This window comes from Spermophilus citellus (assembly GCF_964194105.1).
Source record: "Spermophilus citellus genome assembly, chromosome: 12".
Classification (NCBI taxonomy): domain Eukaryota; kingdom Metazoa; phylum Chordata; class Mammalia; order Rodentia; family Sciuridae; genus Spermophilus; species Spermophilus citellus.
Window position 1 is genome coordinate 70676369 of NC_138198.1, and position 18190 is coordinate 70694558.

At 41.6% G+C, this 18190-nt stretch overlaps 1 protein-coding gene across 1 annotated transcript; it reads left to right on the forward strand.

Moving 5' to 3' along the window:
* Positions 1-288: 288 nt before the first annotated feature.
* On the forward strand, positions 289-17894 carry LOC308631649 (FH1/FH2 domain-containing protein 3-like; the record flags this gene model as incomplete). The annotated part of the gene is made up of 3 exons (XM_081263029.1): positions 289-595; positions 14776-15656; positions 17847-17894. 3 exons carry the CDS (start codon positions 289-291, stop codon positions 17892-17894), a joined length of 1236 nt encoding a protein of 411 aa, XP_081119155.1.
* Between the last annotated feature and the right edge of the window lie 296 nt (positions 17895-18190).

An 18190-nucleotide genomic window follows, 5' to 3' on the forward strand; every position in this document is an offset into this window, starting at 1 on the left:
TTGCTAATTGGAAAACTCTTAATTTTAAAAGGTACACCTGATGGACTCTGGCCTAATTAATCTCCATATTTTAAAGTTAACCGATTTGGGACTTTTATCTCAGGATCCACGATCCTTGCATGCTGTACCCCCTCCCCTCTTAGTATCTGTCTGGATCACGGGGGAACAGGAATCTTGGGAGCCATCTCGAGACTTGTGTTCATCACAGAGCAGCACAGAGGAATCGACCTCACATCCGTTCTCCCATCTTAGGTGACCCTCCCCTCTGCCAAGAAATCCCTGTTGTCAATGTACTCTCCACTCTTATCTTCACCAGTGAGTGCTGGGGATCCTGAGCCTGAGTTGGAGGCAGAGGCAAGGCAAGTTGCCAATGAAGCCAGCCAGGACATAGCCTCTTCCCAAGGGGAAGCGGAGAGTGAAGGGGAGCGGGCCCTGGAGCAAGAGCCCGAAGAGCGAGCCTCCCTCAGTGAAAAAGAGAGGCAGAACGAGGAGGTGAACGAGAGGGACAACTGCTCCGCCTCCAGCATCTCATCCTCCAGCAGCACCTTGGAAAGGGAAGAGAAGGAGGACAAGCTCTCCAGGGACAGGGCAACTGGTAAATGAAACCCCTTTCTGCAGGGAACCCGAGATAGAGGACCTGGTTTGCTACAGAGCCTGTCCATAGGCTGGCCTCCAAGGTGAACTGCTGGGACAGCTCACTCCCCGAGCTGTATCACCAAGCATCTGGACAGGAGTACAGTCACACTAACAGCATGCTTCTCCCCCAAATCCTCTGCCCTGCTGTTGCATTTCTCACTTCCACAGGGAACAAAAAGGGCCCAGGCAATGAGTGCTTTTCCTGAAGAATGAGCCTTGGAGGAGAAACACATTTCACTATTTGCTTAGTTGTTGATAATAGTATGGGTGCCTTTTTTGGGTTCTGATTTCAGTTTAGAAACATGTCATATTGTTATCTATTCCCTTAAAAGTTTTTTAAAAGTGAAGTATGGGAAGTCTGGACTTTCAGAAGGAAATAGATTTATTGAGTGTTTCTGAAACTTTGTGGTTCACAGTGTATTGAGGTCAATTTGATATGCTAAACTGGAATATACCAAATTTAGGTGGTTTTCTCCATTGTACTCAGGACTCCTGTTTTTCATAGATGTACATGCATTTCTTTATGAAATTTTAAGTATTACCCCTGTTTTTAATTCAGTTCACCTGAGTATGGGGACTTTGTAGTTAAGGATCAAACGGAATGCTAGATTATAGATTTGGCCCCTAAGGACCTCACCTGAGATTAAGGAGATACCCCAGAAGGTTATAGATGTTAATTTTATAGAAATTAACAAGGCATTTCAGAAGGTTATAGATGTTGTAACCATTCACGACATCTGTGACACCACCAGGTTGATTTCCTGATGTGTGTGCTGTCAGGGTGTCCTGCCTTCCTCACCAACCCCTCAATAGTGAAGCGTAATCTTACAGGCTTCCCCCTGTAAAGCTACATACAAGGGACACGCCCTCAAGTCCCAAAGCTGTACAGGGACTAATCAGCTACTGCTTGTACTTGTTAGTTCCCAGACTGAAAATATACTTGGCTTTGAAGCATAGAAGAATGAAAGAAAAAGGAATGAGTGAATAAAATTAGTCTTCTAAAATACCTGTCAATCAGTAGTATAGTCTAAAATAGTTCCTTTTAAAATATTTTCCAGTTAGGATGTGCCACTTTTTTTTCTAATCATGATATTATAATTAAAAACTGAGAAAATTTATTAATTTATATCCTAGAAATTGCCCTCAAAAATCTTGTGTGTTTAGTTGAAGATGTATGTGCTAAAAAGCATTACACAAATTGATATTTAATTTCCTTCAAAGTCAGATTGTAGTTAGTATCACAAATTCTACTTGTACTATTGATGTCCATTGAAATTTTGATCATAGCTCATAGCACAGGGTGTATGGTGAGTCTTCTTGATCACTTTGGCCTTAAATCATATTTTATGTATTATGAGTAGCTTTAAGTATTATTCATCATATCTGGGTTTAGCATGCCCCAAAAACATCAACAAGTTGGATTAGTAAAAATAAGATGGGGAACAGAACTTTCTTGGATCAGGTTGTGCAGTATTTTTACCAAATAAGGGCAACTTTCCAGAAATGGAGACTGCTACCAGTGAAGAACCATTGACTTTCTACTAAAAGTGGATGGTGTCCAAGTTGTGTAGACTCGGGAATCGGGATTTCACAGTGATTTCTCTCCAGTGCTGCGAAGAGATTTGATCATGTTTATTTGCACTAGCTTATTGGTTTTTAAAAACTCCCACTGCTCCTAGGCACCTATAGCCACAGAGTCAGGGCAGTTCTGTCATAGTAGCTTTTGCTTTCAAAATGTTCTGTTAAATTATAAACTTTAGAGGTAATTGAAATTATTACCAATATCATTTCTAATCATTGTGTCTATTATTGACAAATGAGTGGTCAGCCTGAAAGAGACTCATCTTATTCCAGTCAGGTGGTGCTATTTTTCTTTCACATGTTCTGCTCTATGGCCCAAGTATGAGAAGCTTTGGCATAGCATTCATTGCCCTTAGTTAAAATGACTTGTGTAATTGTCTGTTGTTTACACTTAAATGTCAGCTTTGTGAGGATGAGATGTCAATCAGGTTCACTGTGAGCCCTCAAGTCCTCACTCTGTGCCTAGAGCACAGTAGTGTCTCACGAAGTCATCAGTGGGTAAATGAATGAAGAGGCGTCTGGTTCCCTTGTTCTTGATGTCAGTGGATCCCAGAAGAGAGCTGAGCCTTCATCCTCATATACAGCGGGAAATTCTGCATTTGGAGGAAGCACTAGTCTGCAGTGATCTCCCCAACCCAGAGTCAAAGAGGACTGATAGGGAATGTAGCCTCCACCTCTACCTAGAGACGACGATGCAATATAAATCAGTGGTCTGCTTTCCCTGGGAAGATGGCTCTGGGACCAAGGAGGGGGGAGGAACTGAAATCTTGTCATACTCATCTCTGCTGAGACAGTGTGAGTCAGCACCCTTGCCAGGGAGCTAAACACCTATTTCCACCAAGATCTGAATGCTATACCAGGAAAGGGTGACTGCCTGCTAAGAGAAGATTCAACAGGATGCAAATAAGACGCAAATTTGCTAGGATATGATTGAAAACTATCCATCCTATCAAGAACCAGAGCAAGTACAACTTGAAAAAGAGAGCCAACAGATGCCAACACAGATGAGTTTCACATTGGAATTATGTGACAAGAATGTTGAAGCAGCCACCATAATAAATCTTCCATAACTCAGGATGTACATGAAGAAAATGAAGTAGAATATGTATGAAAAAGAACCAGGGGTAAATTACAGAAATAAAAGGGTTAATAACCAAAATAACTAAGTGGGGTGGATTTAATTAATAGTAGATTAGAGACAACAAAGGAAACAGTCAACTCAAAAACAAGGTCAGTAGAAATAAACCAATCTTAACAGAAGAAATAGCAAAACAATTGATAGAGACACTACAGTTCCTCAGAGACGAGTGGAACTAATAATAATAGGTCTGACATCCTTGTCACTGGAGTCTGAGAAAGAGCACAGGGCTGAAAACATGTTTGAAGAAATTCTGTCCAAAAATGTCCCAAGTCTGTCAAAAGGCATAAACATCCAGGTTTATGAAGCTGAGACAACTCGAATTTGGTCCAAAGACATCCACACCAAGATAAATAATAAACTTCTGAAAACTAAAGAGCTAAAACAAAGTTTCAAAGGAGGCTGGAAAGAAATATGTGACCCATAGGGGAACACAGATTTCTGGGAGAGCTCATCTACAAACACAGAAGCTAGTGGGAAGGGCACAGCATTTTATTAGTGCCAGAAACAACTGTCAACCATAAGTTCTGTATCCAGCAAAAGTACACTTTAAAGGGAACATAAGGCTTTCTCAGATGAATACAAACTAGGAGAATCCATCACCGGCAGACGTTCCCTTCAAGAATGGTGGAAGGATGTTCTCTGAACAGAAATGAAATGATAATGGAAGGCTTAGAATTTCAGGAAGGGAAGAACAGAATGGGTGGAAATAGGGTAAAGAAAATAGACTTTCTCCTCCTAGGTTTCTGAAATAGTATTTGAAAGTTGAATCAAAAGTTTTAATATCATTTGGTATAGTATTTCTCTGTGTATAGAAGAAATATTTCAGATAATTTTGAAAGCATAGATGGTAAAAGGAACTACACAGAAGTCAAGTTTTCTTCATTGCACTTAAAGTGGTTAAACCTCAACACTTGTAGATCACGGCAGGTTAGTGTGTATGTTATAATACCCACAACAACCACTGAGAAAAATGCTTTAATGTACATAAAAACACTATAAAAATAATTTCTAAAAAATATTCAAGTAATGCACAATAGCCAAGAAAGGAGAAACACTTGGGGGGGGGCACCAAAATGGCAGACTTAAGCCCTAACATTTCAATAGTTACTTTACATTAAAAGAGATTGACAGTGGATTTTTTAAAAAAGCTTAATTACAGGCTGTTATATGCTGTCTGTATGGAACTGTTTTCAAGCATGATGACCCAAAGATTGAATGTTAAAAGTTGGGAAAAGGGATATCAAGCAAACATTGATCAAAGAAAAGCAGAAGTAATTATGTTAATATCAGATAAAGTAGAGCAAAGGAAATTACTAAAGACAAAAAGGGACACCATAAAATGATTAAAGTAGATAAATGATAGGATCAAAGTATGTTTTATGTGTATATGAAAATGTCATGCAGAAATGTATTATTTTGTATAATAATCTGCTAATAATTTTTAATAAGACATAAAAAGAAAAGGCAAGAGAACTAGCCAGGTACAAAAACTATCAAGAAATACACTTTTCCCTGTTGCCAGAAAATGAAAGGCCAATATTTCCCATCAAATGGAGAAAGAATCAGCCTGTCTGTTGAAACTCGGCCACTCACCTACTGTGGCATTGAACAGTAGGACAACTTTACAGGGACAACTTGTGCAGGCTGGGCCCAGGGTCTTGGCAGTAGAGTGTGATGAGGAAAGTGGCTGGATTCTGGCTGTAACATGAGGATTTAGTCAGCACAGGAGGCTCCTTGGTATGTAGAAGATGAAAAAATAGGAGTTGAGGGCAATCTCAGTGTCTTTGGAATTGGCAGCAAGGTGCATGAAGCCACCCCAGCTGAGAGAACAAACCACTGCAGAAGATGCTATGGTGAGGGCAGAGAACCCGGGAATGTGAAAGCCCTGAGACTAGATGAACTGATGACTGTAAGAGTGGGGTAGATGAAAAGAGAGCAATGGACATTTAAAGGAAAAACAAGGAGAAGTCGGGGAAGGAGCAGCAGAAAGAAGGAAGGTGAATGTTGCATCCTGGCAGGGGATGGAGAAGAAGGGGGAGATCAGCTTTGTCTAGTGAAGGTCATGGTTACTTGGAAAGGAGCAGCTTTGAAGACCATTGGGAACAAAAGCTCTATTTGAGTTCTAGAGAAAATAAAAGAAAAATTGGAGATGGTGAGCAAAACAACTCTTATACTCTTGTAAATGGTGTGACCTTAAAGGAGAAAAGTTGGGTGACTGGTGAAGACAGAAATGGGGTCAAGAAAGTCTACTTGGTTTTTTTTATGGAAGAAATTAAATTACTCAGGCTGGGGTTGTAGCTCAATGATACAGCACTTGCCTAGCATGTGTGAAGCACTGGGTTCAATTCCCAGCACCACATATAAGTAGTAAAGGCCCATTAAACAACGAAGAATTTTTTAAAGAGAAATTATTCATATTCTTCCAGTAGGAGAAGCCTGGGAGATGAAGGACAGAATCACTGGCATGGGCTCCTAATGTAACAGTTGAACCCTGCTAAAGGACAATTCTACCACGCGACCTGCGCAGTGGTTTCATTAATGAGGTTCTGGCATTCAGTTAGTTAGAAGAGATCAAAATAAAACACACAGACAGTACCTTATTTTAATGCTAGGTCCAAGACGGCTCGCCTCTCTCTGTTTCCCTCCTCAAGCCGCTCAGCAGGGCAGCGAGGATTACTCTGGGCTAGCAGGAGAGAGAGAGAGCGAACACGCCGGGGATCAGCCTTTTATTTGGGGGAAACAAGAGATTCAGGGGAGAATTCCATCCAATGAAGGTTGAGGGGGGGCTGTACTCCAAGGTCAGGGTCAGTGATTGGGTCTCCAGGGTCAGTGGTTACGCACACCCCCACACGGATGGGCTCTCTCATCAGGAAAGGGTCGGGATAACTCCGACACAGCCAGAGTGCCTCAGGCCCTTAACGGGAGTCACCCAATCACGTGTCAGAATGGCTCCCCACATATTCCCCCTTTCTATTCTTAACAATGAGGCGGCGGTTCACTCTCTGGAGTCCCCGGATTCTTGATTGGAAGACTCGCCATCCTATAGTTACAATACAAAAGAGAATTAACAGCAAAGAGAATAATCCAATAAGGTACCAAGCGGAGTGCTTAAGAATATTTCCAGGGTTGAATCCATTTAATTCCTTCAATATTTGGTTAGCCAAAGAAGAAGGATCTGAAAAATCAGCTCTATTATTCTGAATGTCTTGGATATGGTGATGAAGTTCCAGAATATCCAAGCTATTATTACTATTTTGCCAAATGCCTAATAAATGGTTTTTAACCTTCTCCCAATCCCAGAGAGAAGCATTGTACTTGGCAGCTGTAACACATACATACTTATAATTAGCATGGCATTTAAGCCTTTCCTTAAATTTTAAGGCTGAAAGTTCATTACCAATGTTAATAACAGTCGCCTCTAAGGCGTTTAATTTAGTTTCAATCCTTTCATCAATATTTACTTGATTACGCAGAGCCTTGGAAGTATTTTGAGCTAAATTATTAAGAAATTTTGCATGCTGAATATTCTGAGACAATGTCAGAGATGCAGAGACGGTTGAGGCAATAAATGAGACCAGTGCTAAGACACCAACAATTATGACTCCAATAGCACGTTTAGGTCTTGTTAGCTGGGCATGAATTTGCTGCAGGACTTGTAAACCAGCATCAGCATACCATGGCTCTGAAATATTAGCAGGTAATAAAACGAAAGAGGGCTGATGAAGTATCAGCACTCCTTTTCCTCCATTATACCTAGAAATACAATTGGTTAGGTTGCACTTATTACAAGTAACAAAATATCTATCATCTATCCATCTAACTTTTACATTTCCAATAATTAAAACATAAGGAGATTGGACACAGGCTCTTAGGCCATAGCAAGATCCCTCTTTACAGTTCTTGCCGACAAATTTTGGTAAAGGTTTATCTGAAAAATGTAAATATTCTGAGGCAGCAATTAAACGCCAAATATCTCTTTGAATGCCTCCTTCACTATAAGTCAAAATATTACTAACAAATCCTGCAGGTGTCATAGCAGAATTTCTTCGTAATTGTCTCTTATCAATTTTTGGAGACCAGTCTAAAATATACCCACTAGCTTTAGACACCTTATGTTGTACAGGAAAGGTATTTACACAATCCATCCATTTAGGAAAGGTGCCAATTTCAATTATAGAACTATTTGGACAGTGGGGTACCGGTGGAGGTTTTGCAGAAATGACTGGCTTGTTATGGGAAAGTCCCATCTTAATTACTGATCTAGTATTAGGTTTTAAGTCTCCATAAATAGAATTATTTGTCAGTCTAGGTTTACCAATCGCTGTCTTTTCTTCAAATGATACTTTCAGACAGCCAGCATGTTTATCACGTGACCAACATAAAGGTAATTGGGCACTGTAGCCAGAATAATTAAATCTAGTCACATGATTGGGAGTAATATGAGTATCTGTAAATCCTCCCATCATGAATGAGTCATTAGTAAATACTGGAATAGCTTCTCCAGTCCACACAGCTGGGTGTACCAGGGGTGGATCTGGGAAATAAGTCCAATAAGTGTCTACTTGATTCCCTTTTACCTGACAGCCCAGTAGGGCAATTACTGTCGCTACCATCAAGACTGAGGTCCTGTTCTTTCCTAGGCGTCGAAGTATTTGGGAAGCCTGGGTTGTCAATTTCTTCACATCTTTCCACGAAATCAGCTTCTCGGCTGGTTCAATCTGGTTTTTCTTCATCTTTTTCCGATATCTCCTCCTTCTGGGTGTGGCTCCTCCGTGTCTATCCTCAGTCACTTGAGTCTGGGTTCTATCTACTCCATGTCTGATAGCACGTTCAGGCACCCAGATAGGACGAAAAGCACCTTCTGGAAAAATACAAGCATGCCCTCAGCCCCATGATATTACCGGATCTGGGCCCTTCCACTGACCAGTCTGTAAATCTTTCCACAGAACTCTGCCTAAAGGGCCTGTCACTGAGGGAGACATTTGTCTCTCAGCAGCTGTGTGACCTTCTGTGTCACAGTTTAAAAAATTTAAAACAAATAAGGCATGATTAAGGCTATTTTGGGGAGTCATTATCTTATTCCCCCTTTTTAATTTTTGTAATTGAAGTTTAATAGATAAATGAGCTCGTTCTACAATGGCTTGACCTTGGGGGTTATAAGGAATTCCTGTTTTATGATTAATTTGAAACTCTTGGCAAAATTGTTGAAAAGCAGAGCTTACATAAGCTGGAGCATTATCTGTTTTAATCTGTATAGGACACCCTAAAACGGAAAAAGCTGCTAAGCAATGAGAAATTACATGTTGAGTATTTTCCTTAGTACGTGCTGTGGCAAAAATAAATCTAGAATAAGTGTCCACTATGACATGCACATAACATTGCTTACCAAATTGAGGAATATGAGTTACATCCATTTGCCATATTTGATTTGGTTTTAATCCACGGGGATTTACCCCTGATGGCAGAGATGGAGTGTAAATAACACACTTAGGGCATTGGCTTACAATCTGACGAGCCTGTTCTCTGGTAATACTAAATTTTTTACGTAAGCTAGAAGCATTTTGATGATGCAAGGAATGGGAAGCTAGGGCACAGTCATATGAAGACATCTGTTGACAAAAAGCTACTAATTTATCAATATTATCATTACTTGCAACCAAAGGTCCAGGGAGGTCAGCATGTGCACGGATGTGTGTAATAAAACATGGGTACTTCCTCATTAGCACGGTCTTTTGTAAATTATGAAATAATTCAAATAACTCCTGTGATGAAGTAAACCCAATAACTGAGGTTTCAATATTTTTGGAAACTCTGACTGCATATAAGCTGTCAGAATAGATATTAATAGGCTCATTTGAAAAATAATCTAAGGCCAAAATCAGGGCTTGAAGTTCTGCCCTTTGAGCAGAAGTATAAGAAGTTTGTATTACCTCTGTGTGAACACGGCTGAAGAAACCTGCCTTACCAGAGCTGGAACCATCTGTGAACACCGATAAAGCTCCCTCTATTGGATGAGAACGTACAATCTTTGGAAAAATAAGTGATGTTAATGATGCAAATTGTACAATCTTATCACGAGGATAATGGCTATCTATCTGCCCAGGGAAATCTGCAAAAGCTATCTGCCATGAAGTAGAAGTTTGAAAAAGCCAATTAGTCTGTTGAACAGAAAATGGAATAATTATGATATCAGGCTCAGATCCAATTAATTGTAAAATCCTAGTTCTACCCTTAATTACTAATTGAGCTATAGAATCATGAAAAAGAAGTAATGTTTTTTGAGGGGAATGAGATAAGTAAATCCATTCAATAACTCCTAATTTTTGCCATATGGCTCCTGTTGGGGTATGTTCAGTTGGAAATATTAATAAATACAGTATTTCTTTAGGATCTATTCTAGTAAGCTGTGCATTTTTAATTGCAGTTTCCACTTTCCTTAAGGCTGCTTTGGCCTCCAAAGTTAGTTGACGTGGAGAGGTTGGAGAAGGATTTCCTTGTAATATCTGAAATAAAGGACTTAACTCAGAAGTAGTTAACTTTAAGGATGGTCTTAGCCAGTTAATATCTCCTAATAGTTTTTGAAAATCATTAAGGGTATGTAACTCCTTAACTCTTATCTGAAGATTTTGAGGACGGATTGTACTCCCTTGAATTATCTGACCTAGATATTGAAAAGGAGATACCTTTTGAATTTTTTGAGGAGCTAGACATAAACCCATTGCTGTAAGGGAAGCCTCTAACTGAGTAAAAATTTCTGAAAGTATTTCTGGATTAGCATGGGCCAATAATATATCATCCATAAAATGAATAATGTATGCATCAGGGAAGCTATTTCTAATGGGATCTATTGCCTGATCAACATATTTTTGACACAGTGTAGGGCTATTACGCATTCCCTGAGGAAGAACTTTCCAGCAGTATCTTTTAACAGGTTCCTTAAAATTAACTGCTGGGACAGTGAAAGCAAATTTTTCACAATCTTCAGGATGTAACCTTATAGAGAAAAAACAGTCCTTTAAATCTATTACCATCAAGCTATAATCTAAAGGAATGGCTGTGGGGGAGGGAAGTCCTGGCTGTAATGATCCCATAGGCTGAATTGCCTGGTTTATTGCCCTTAAATCCTGTAGTAATCTCCAATTTCCTGACTTCTTTTTAATAACAAAAATAGGTGTATTCCAAGGGCTAAGTGTTGGTTCAATATGACCAGCTTGAAGTTGTTCCTCAACTAATCTATGAATTATTTTAAGCTTTTCCCCTGAGATGGGCCACTGAGAAATCCAAATAGGCTCTTCTGTGAGCCACGTAATTTTTTCAGCTGTCTTAAGGATCGAGGAAGTACTCAGTGCCCCTAATAAAAATTTTGTCCTGAAGTATTTACTAATCCTTGCCGTGGAGACTGGCTAGTAAACAGATATTTTTCCTGAAAGGTTTCCCTATCATCTCCAGGAAAATACCTCTGATTAATTTCTTCAACTGACCTTATAGAATTTGGGGTGACTAGTAGCAGTCCCATTTTGGCTAATATATCTCTTCCCCATAGATTGGCTGGTAAAGACTCTAACACATAAGGCTTAAATACTCCACTGTTCCCATCAGAATCTTCCCAACGGAGATAGTTGGCACTTTGAGCAGGCTGTGAAATTTTTCCTATTCCTTCTAGGTTAGCTGAGGCTGTATGCAGAGGCCATGTCCTGGGCCAAAACCGGCTGGACAATATTGAGCTATCAGCCCCTGTGTCAATTATTCCTAGGAAATTTTTATTATTAATTCTAAGTTTTAATAAAGGGCGTTTTTGTCGCACTAACTGGGACCAATATACTCTGTCTGGCGGTTTAGAAACTGAATCTGCCGGCAGGTGCCTTTCTGAGACACAAGGCAATAATATTAATTGAGCAAAAATATCCTTTGGGGTGAGTCTTAGGGCATAATTGGATCTTACAGTAACATATAATTGCCCTTTAAATTCTGAATCTATCACGCCAGGTATTACTTCAATAGCTCCCTTTAAATTATTACGCCCCAAAATTAAACCTACAGTATTCTCAGGAAGCGGCCCGAAAATCCCAGTAGGGATTTGTGTCGGTCCCGTTTCAGGATCTAATTCAACTGTCTCTGAAGGTCCTAAGAAAACTGTCTGTGATCCATGTCTCTGTTCCGGTAAAAATCGCGGACTGTCCTGGTCGGCGCCGCTAGTGACGTCACACTGTGCGACGTCTCCCCATATTGTTTCTGGGCCCGGGGAGGGGCCGAACGGAAGTTTTTTGTCCCCTCGCTAGGAGGAAATACTTGTGGCGAGAAGGCGGGCTCATCCGCGCCACCCGAATCAACCACGTGGCGCCGAGTCCTGCAATATCTATTATCGCCAGTAGATGGAGCCCTAAACCTAAAATTGCGTTGGCGACATTCGTGGGCGAAATGACCGGGTTTTCCGCAAGCGTAACACTTGCCGCGGGACTTCTGAACTGAATTTTGTGGCCCCAAAGTTTCCTTTAATACTGTTGCTAAGGCCACCGTTTGCAACTGAGTGGAATCTAAGTCAGAACACAAGCGAATATACTCAGAAATTGTTCCTTTCTTACGATGGGGGCGGAGAACATCCTGGCAAATTTTGTTTGCGTTTTCAAAAGCCAATTGCCTAACAATAAATTCGCTAGCTCCTGGGTCCCCGATGGACCTGTTCGCAGCCTGATATAGTCGGGCTACGAAATCTGAATAAGTCTCACTGGCACCTTGTCTGATTTTGGTAAGAACTAAATTGGACTGGTCCTTGGGGACAATTTGCCTCCAGGCACGTTTTGCACAATCAGTTATTTGATTGTACACTACAAAATCATAATTTAACTGTCTTTCTAAATCAGCAAAATCTTCAGTCCCTAAAAACATCGTTACTGGCGTTTCTATGCCCTGTCTCCTGTTCCTTTCTGCTTGTTCATTACAAAAATCAGTCCAGTAAGTTTTCCAAAGCAAGTAATCTCCCCCGCTCAGACAAGATCTGGCTAAAAAAATCCAATCACTAGGAGGAAGGGGTTGTGAGCAAATATTTTCTATTAGACTCTGAACAAAAGGCGAATTTGGGCCGTACGTTTCACATGCATTTTTCAATTCCTTGATAGTTTTAAAAGGGATTACAGCATGAACTCTAACTCTCTGATCTTGTTCATTAGTTTGCTCAAAAACTGGAAAGAGGTGAAAACCAGTAGTATCCTCTCCCATTTCTTGAGCCTTCTTAATACCTTGCTGAACTGGGGTAAGAAAAGTCATCTTTAATTCAGCACACCTGTTAAATTTGGTCCTTCTAGCAGGTATCGGCCGAATTTTAAAAGCTTGGGCAGGTGGTGCTAAATGCAATCTATTAAAATTTCTCTCTAAGTCCTGAGTTTCTATGTCTAATTCTTCTTCCTCAGACTGTGAGCTGCTATCAGACTCTGTACTATCGCCATTTGGAATTTGGGTTTCTAACTCACGTGGCTGAGAAGAAACCTGAGCCCCACTAGGAGTTTCCTTTGTATTTTCCTCTCCAGGAAGATTGGTTACCACTTCTGGAGGGCTCTCCAAGATTAGAGATGCTTCTTCTTTATCATGCTGTTCTGTACAATCTGTCTGCGGGCTAGCTTGCACAATTCTAACCTTTGTTTTAGCTCCTAGCGCTTTTGTTTTAAAACGGCTCAAAGGAAAGGAAATTAATTTAGCTTCAGGCTGATTTTCCATTTGAATAGACCTAATGGCTCTTTGAATACCTCTCAGAAGCTCTTCTGGTGGCCACGGACTCTGGTCCATGTATTCAAAGAGAGAAATTTCTAGGGCTGTCCAAGTTTTCTGTATATTCTCTATGCCTCCAGGTATTTCAGTAGAAAGACAAACTCTCTGTAACTTTCTTCCTAATTTCTCCCAAGTAAGTAAATTTGGAGACTCTTGGTCACAAAACCAAGGACAATATTCACCTACAATCTTTAAGAATTGCAATAACTGAGTTTTCTTTATCTGTTTTCCTTTCTGATTAATTATACTGTCTAAAATAGTTAGATACATTTCCTTATCCGAAGAAGTAGAATTTCCCATTTTAAGTAAATTAACGTCTCTTTCCTTCAATATCTCCCGGTACTTTTGTGACTCAAATGTCACTTTTTCCTTTCTCTTATCTTATTTCTTATTTTCCTTATCCTCTTTATTACTTTTGTGACCCAAATGTCACCTCTTTCTTTTCTTTATTCTTTATTCCTTACTTTCCTTTATTTTCTCTTTATTTCTTTTCCTTATCTTCCTTTTTATTTTTTCCCTTAATCTTTTTAGCGCGCGCTCCCACTCAATCTAACTAATTCAGAATGCCCCACGTTGGGCGCCAATTCTACCACGCGACCTGCGCAGTGGTTTCATTAATGAGGTTCTGGCATTCAGTTAGTTAGAAGAGATCAAAATAAAACACACAGACAGTACCTTATTTTAATGCTAAGTCCAAGACGGCTCGCCTCTCTCTGTTTCCCTCCTCAAGCCACTCAGCAGGGCAGCGAGGATTACTCTGGGCTAGCAGGAGAGAGAGAGAGCGAACACGCCGGGGATCAGCCTTTTATTTGGGGGAAACAAGAGATTCAGGGGAGAATTCCATCCAATGAAGGTTGAGGGGGGGGCTGTACTCCAAGGTCAGGGTCAGTGATTGGGTCTCCAGGGTCAGTGGTTACGCACACCCCCACACGGATGGGCTCTCTCATCAGGAAAGGGTCGGGATAACTCTGACACAGCCAGAGTGCCTCAGGCCCTTAACGGGAGTCACCCAATCACGTGTCAGAATGGCTCCCCACAGACAATTTGTGTTTAGTCACAGGAGGGAGGCTTCTTCCTGGTTTTAGGTGCAGGTGGGAGGGTAGAGATGGAATGGGGGCTCTGGAAGATCTTCTGACTTCATCTGTTAAGTTGGTAAATTAGGTGAGATAATTAGGTGAAGATGAGATGGGAAGGGAGGGGAGGGGTGTGGAAAGTTCTGGTGGTGGTAAGCCATGGCATGGTTTGTGTGGATACGGAGTTGGAGTTTGGGGAGACACAAAGGTAACCTTATAGCCTCTCCAGTGCCTGCTCTGGGCCAGGGAACTGCTACCTTCCCTTTTTTATACAGTTAGAAAAGAGGCCCCTTGCCTGTGACCTGGTGGGTCCTGACCCGCTGCCACAGGAGGGCAGAGAAGGTGAGGAAAATTTCTCCCGTGAACCCAGGTGGGAGCCAGGAGTACTATGATACATGGAAGGGGTCCTGGTCCCTGAGCAAGCGGTCAGTCTCAGCCCTTTCTGCTTTAATTGCTTTATTTCAGTGTCTTTTTCTGAAGTCACTCCATGTGTCCTGTCCCTGTGTCCCCTCATTGGTTTTCTCATGAACGTAAAGCCCCCTTGCCACCTTCTCATTATCATTTTCTTCTGTGTGCCTTCAGGTGTATGGTCCACAGGCCTTCAGGATGGAGGTGTAAATGGACAGTGTGGCGATATCCTCACCAACAAACGGTTCATGCTGGACATGCTGTATGCCCATAACAGAAAGTCCACAGATGACGAGGAGAAGGACGAGAGAGAGACCAGGAGCAAGGAGGCGGAGGCGGAGGCGGTGGCCAGCCTCGCCTCCAGGATATCCACCCTGCAGGCCAACTCTCAGGCCCAGGACGAGAGCGTCAGGAGGGTGGACGTTGAATGTTTGGACAACTGGGGAAGCGTGAAAGCATTTGCTGAGAAATTCAACAGCGGGGACCTGGGGCGAGGCCCCATCTCTGAGGATGGGTCCAATGACAAGGTCCCCGAGACAGCGCCTGCGCAGCTGAAAACAGAGTCCAATTACATCTGGGACCAGCTCATGGCCAACCCCCGGGAGCTCAAAATTCAAGACATGGATTTCACCGATCTGGGAGAGGAGGACGACACTGATGTCCTGGACGTGGACCTGGGTCACAGGGAAGCCCCAGGACCACCACCTCCACCCCCGCCCACCTTTCTGGGTCTGCCACCCCTGCCCCCACCGCCCATGTTGGACAGCATCCCAACCCCTCCAGTTCCTGGTAATTTATTGGCTCCTCCTCCTCCAGTGTTCAACTCTCCTCAGGGCTTAGGGTGGTCCCAGGTACCCAGGGGTCAGCCTGCATTCACGAAGAAAAAGAAGACCATCCGTCTGTTCTGGAATGAAGTCAGGCCTTTTGATTGGCCCCGTAAGAACAACTGCCGCTGCAGAGAATTCCTATGGTCGAAACTGGAACCCATTAAGGTGGACACTTCCAAACTGGAGTACCTGTTTGAGTCTAAATCCAAGGAACTGTCTGTCACAAAGGTAGGTCTGGGCTCTAGCATGTTTCTTGATTTGCATTGGGGTAGGGCTGAAGAAATAAAGAACCCCTCTCTAATGTAATTTTGGCTATTTGGTTAAAACAAACAAACAAACCCTGGTATATTAAAAAAAAAAAACTGACCTTTAGGATAGTAATCCTGTGGCACATGCTTGATGTAAGTTATGTGAGTGGAACATCACTTCCATCACGCAAAACAGCTTTCAGTGACTCGGATAACCTTAAAAAAAAAAAAAAAAAGCCCAAGAAGGTTAGCTACACAGAGCACAGTCCAGTAGCAGATATTAGTATTAATTAGATGAAAGTGGCCTTGCTGATTTAGTAGACTCAGTCAATGTGTTTACCTTCAGGGATTATGGTTGATAGTAGTATCATGAACTTCAGCTGTGGCTCCTCAATGTTTTTACAAAGACAATTCAGTGACATTTCTTTGGATAATCCCCTAATGGAGACACCATAGTACAACTATTGGATATTTCCCAATGGCCACATATTCATCCTATAAATATTACATATGCTTCTAAATTTCATTTTTTAAAAAGTATTTCTTAGTTGTTGATGGACCTTTTTTATTTATTTGTATGAGGTGCTGAGAATCGAACCCAGTGCCTCACACATGCTAGGCAACCTGAGTCACAACCCCACTCCTAAATTTCTTATTGTTCGAAAATGTTTTGTAACCTATAAACCTTCCTGCTGTGGTATTGTTGAAAGAGATGTTGGGTCCACTTTTATAGATGGGAAACACTGCCCATGAAATCATGGTTAGTGATGCAATATACCAGATCACAGAATGCGTGTCTCACCAGTTCAATGCAATAATGTCTCCTTCACACATTTTAAAGAACTAAGAAAACAACCAAAAACAACAACAAAAAAAACTTGTGACTCGGGGTATATTCCAGTTTTAAAACAAGGCTTGAAACCATCTGCTCTCCTTAGGAACTTGGGGTTTGAAAAAGCACTTTAAAGTATAATGTAGAGTAAACATTGCAAGTGTTTGTTATCATGAGTCAATTAGAACTCTATATTGCTGCCCTGTTCTTGAATCATCTTTTGGGGTGAATAAAGCTGCCTGAGTCGGGCCTTCAGAACTGACTGAAGAGTAATATACAATCAGCCCTCCATGTCTATGGGAAAATATTCAAAAACTTTTATCTGTACTGAACATGTACAGACTTTCTTGTCATTGTTTCCTGAACAATAGTTTAACAACTATGTACATAGCATTTATGTAGTATTAGGTAACATAAACAACCTAGAGATAAAAGTATATGGGATGATGTGCATAGGTTATATGCAGATGCTATGCTACTTTATATAGCAGACCTGAGCCTCTGAGGATTATGGTGTCCTTGAATGGTTTTGTCACCAATCTCCCATGGGTACTGAGGAACAAGTATATTGAGAAACTTGTGAAATTGATTCTAGAAGTTGAAGAGTCAAGCACCAATTCTGAATCCAAACTCTGCAGGACAAGAGTACCCTACAAACAAGGTAGTGCCTGTCCTTGCTGTGCGATGCCAAAAGGCCAGTTAGGAGAGCTGTCATTGATGAATTTCCTCTTGAAACCCATGTTGAGGCTCTTAAACTACTTCCCACTCTTTGCTGGTTGGCATTTGCCCCAGTGTCTCTTTCTGCCCAGTCTGAGTGAGGATGTGATTCTAAATTGTTTCCAGCCTTAGGAATCCCCTCAAATAAAAATTAAAGCTTTCTCGTTTGTAAACCCAAACTGCTGAGGTCTAACATTAAAAAAATCATGTTACTCCTTCATTTCAGTTAAAAGTGGGTCTAGCTTTTGCCCTCTTAAGAAAATAACATCCAGGAAGGTAGTGCTGGACCCTTACTCTTGGTGTGCTTATGTCCATACTGATTCCACGTGGTGTTGAGCAACCCACATGCCCCTTTCTGATTGTTACATTCAGACTGGCCTTTGGGAGAACAGCTGGGGTTAAGACAGCAGTCCCTGGCTGCCAGAAGTCACCCACAACCTGCTTTTCTGGCACCACCCCTGACCCACTGATCCAGTTAGCCAGCCTCCTCCTCCTCCTCTTCCTCCTCCTCTTCCTCCTCCTCTTCCTCCCTCCTCTTCCTCCCTCCTCTTCCTCCCTCCTCCTCCCCTTCCTCCCCCCTCCTCCCCCCTCCTCCCCCCCCTTTGTGTGCTCTTTCGGCAGGTTGTGTTCATCACCCTTGGAGTTTGCTGGCGAGAGGCTATCCCTTGACTCATGGTTGAGAAGAATAAAAAAGTGTAATGGTTTGGCAACATAGGCACTTCTAACTTAATTTTTTTACAATGGAAATAGCAAGACTAAGTTGCCCTGAGAAGACCCATAATGAGTGATTCACCTGCTCCCTCCTCTGCTTGGTTCCATGTGGCTGGATTGGTTGATAAGACTGGGGTTTCTGTCCTCTCTGTACCTGGAGGTTTCATTTTTACCTGAACTATGTAGTTACCTCTTAAAATACTGTAATGACTAGCTGATGGATAAATGTTTGCCTAGTTTTTGTCCAGTGTGGA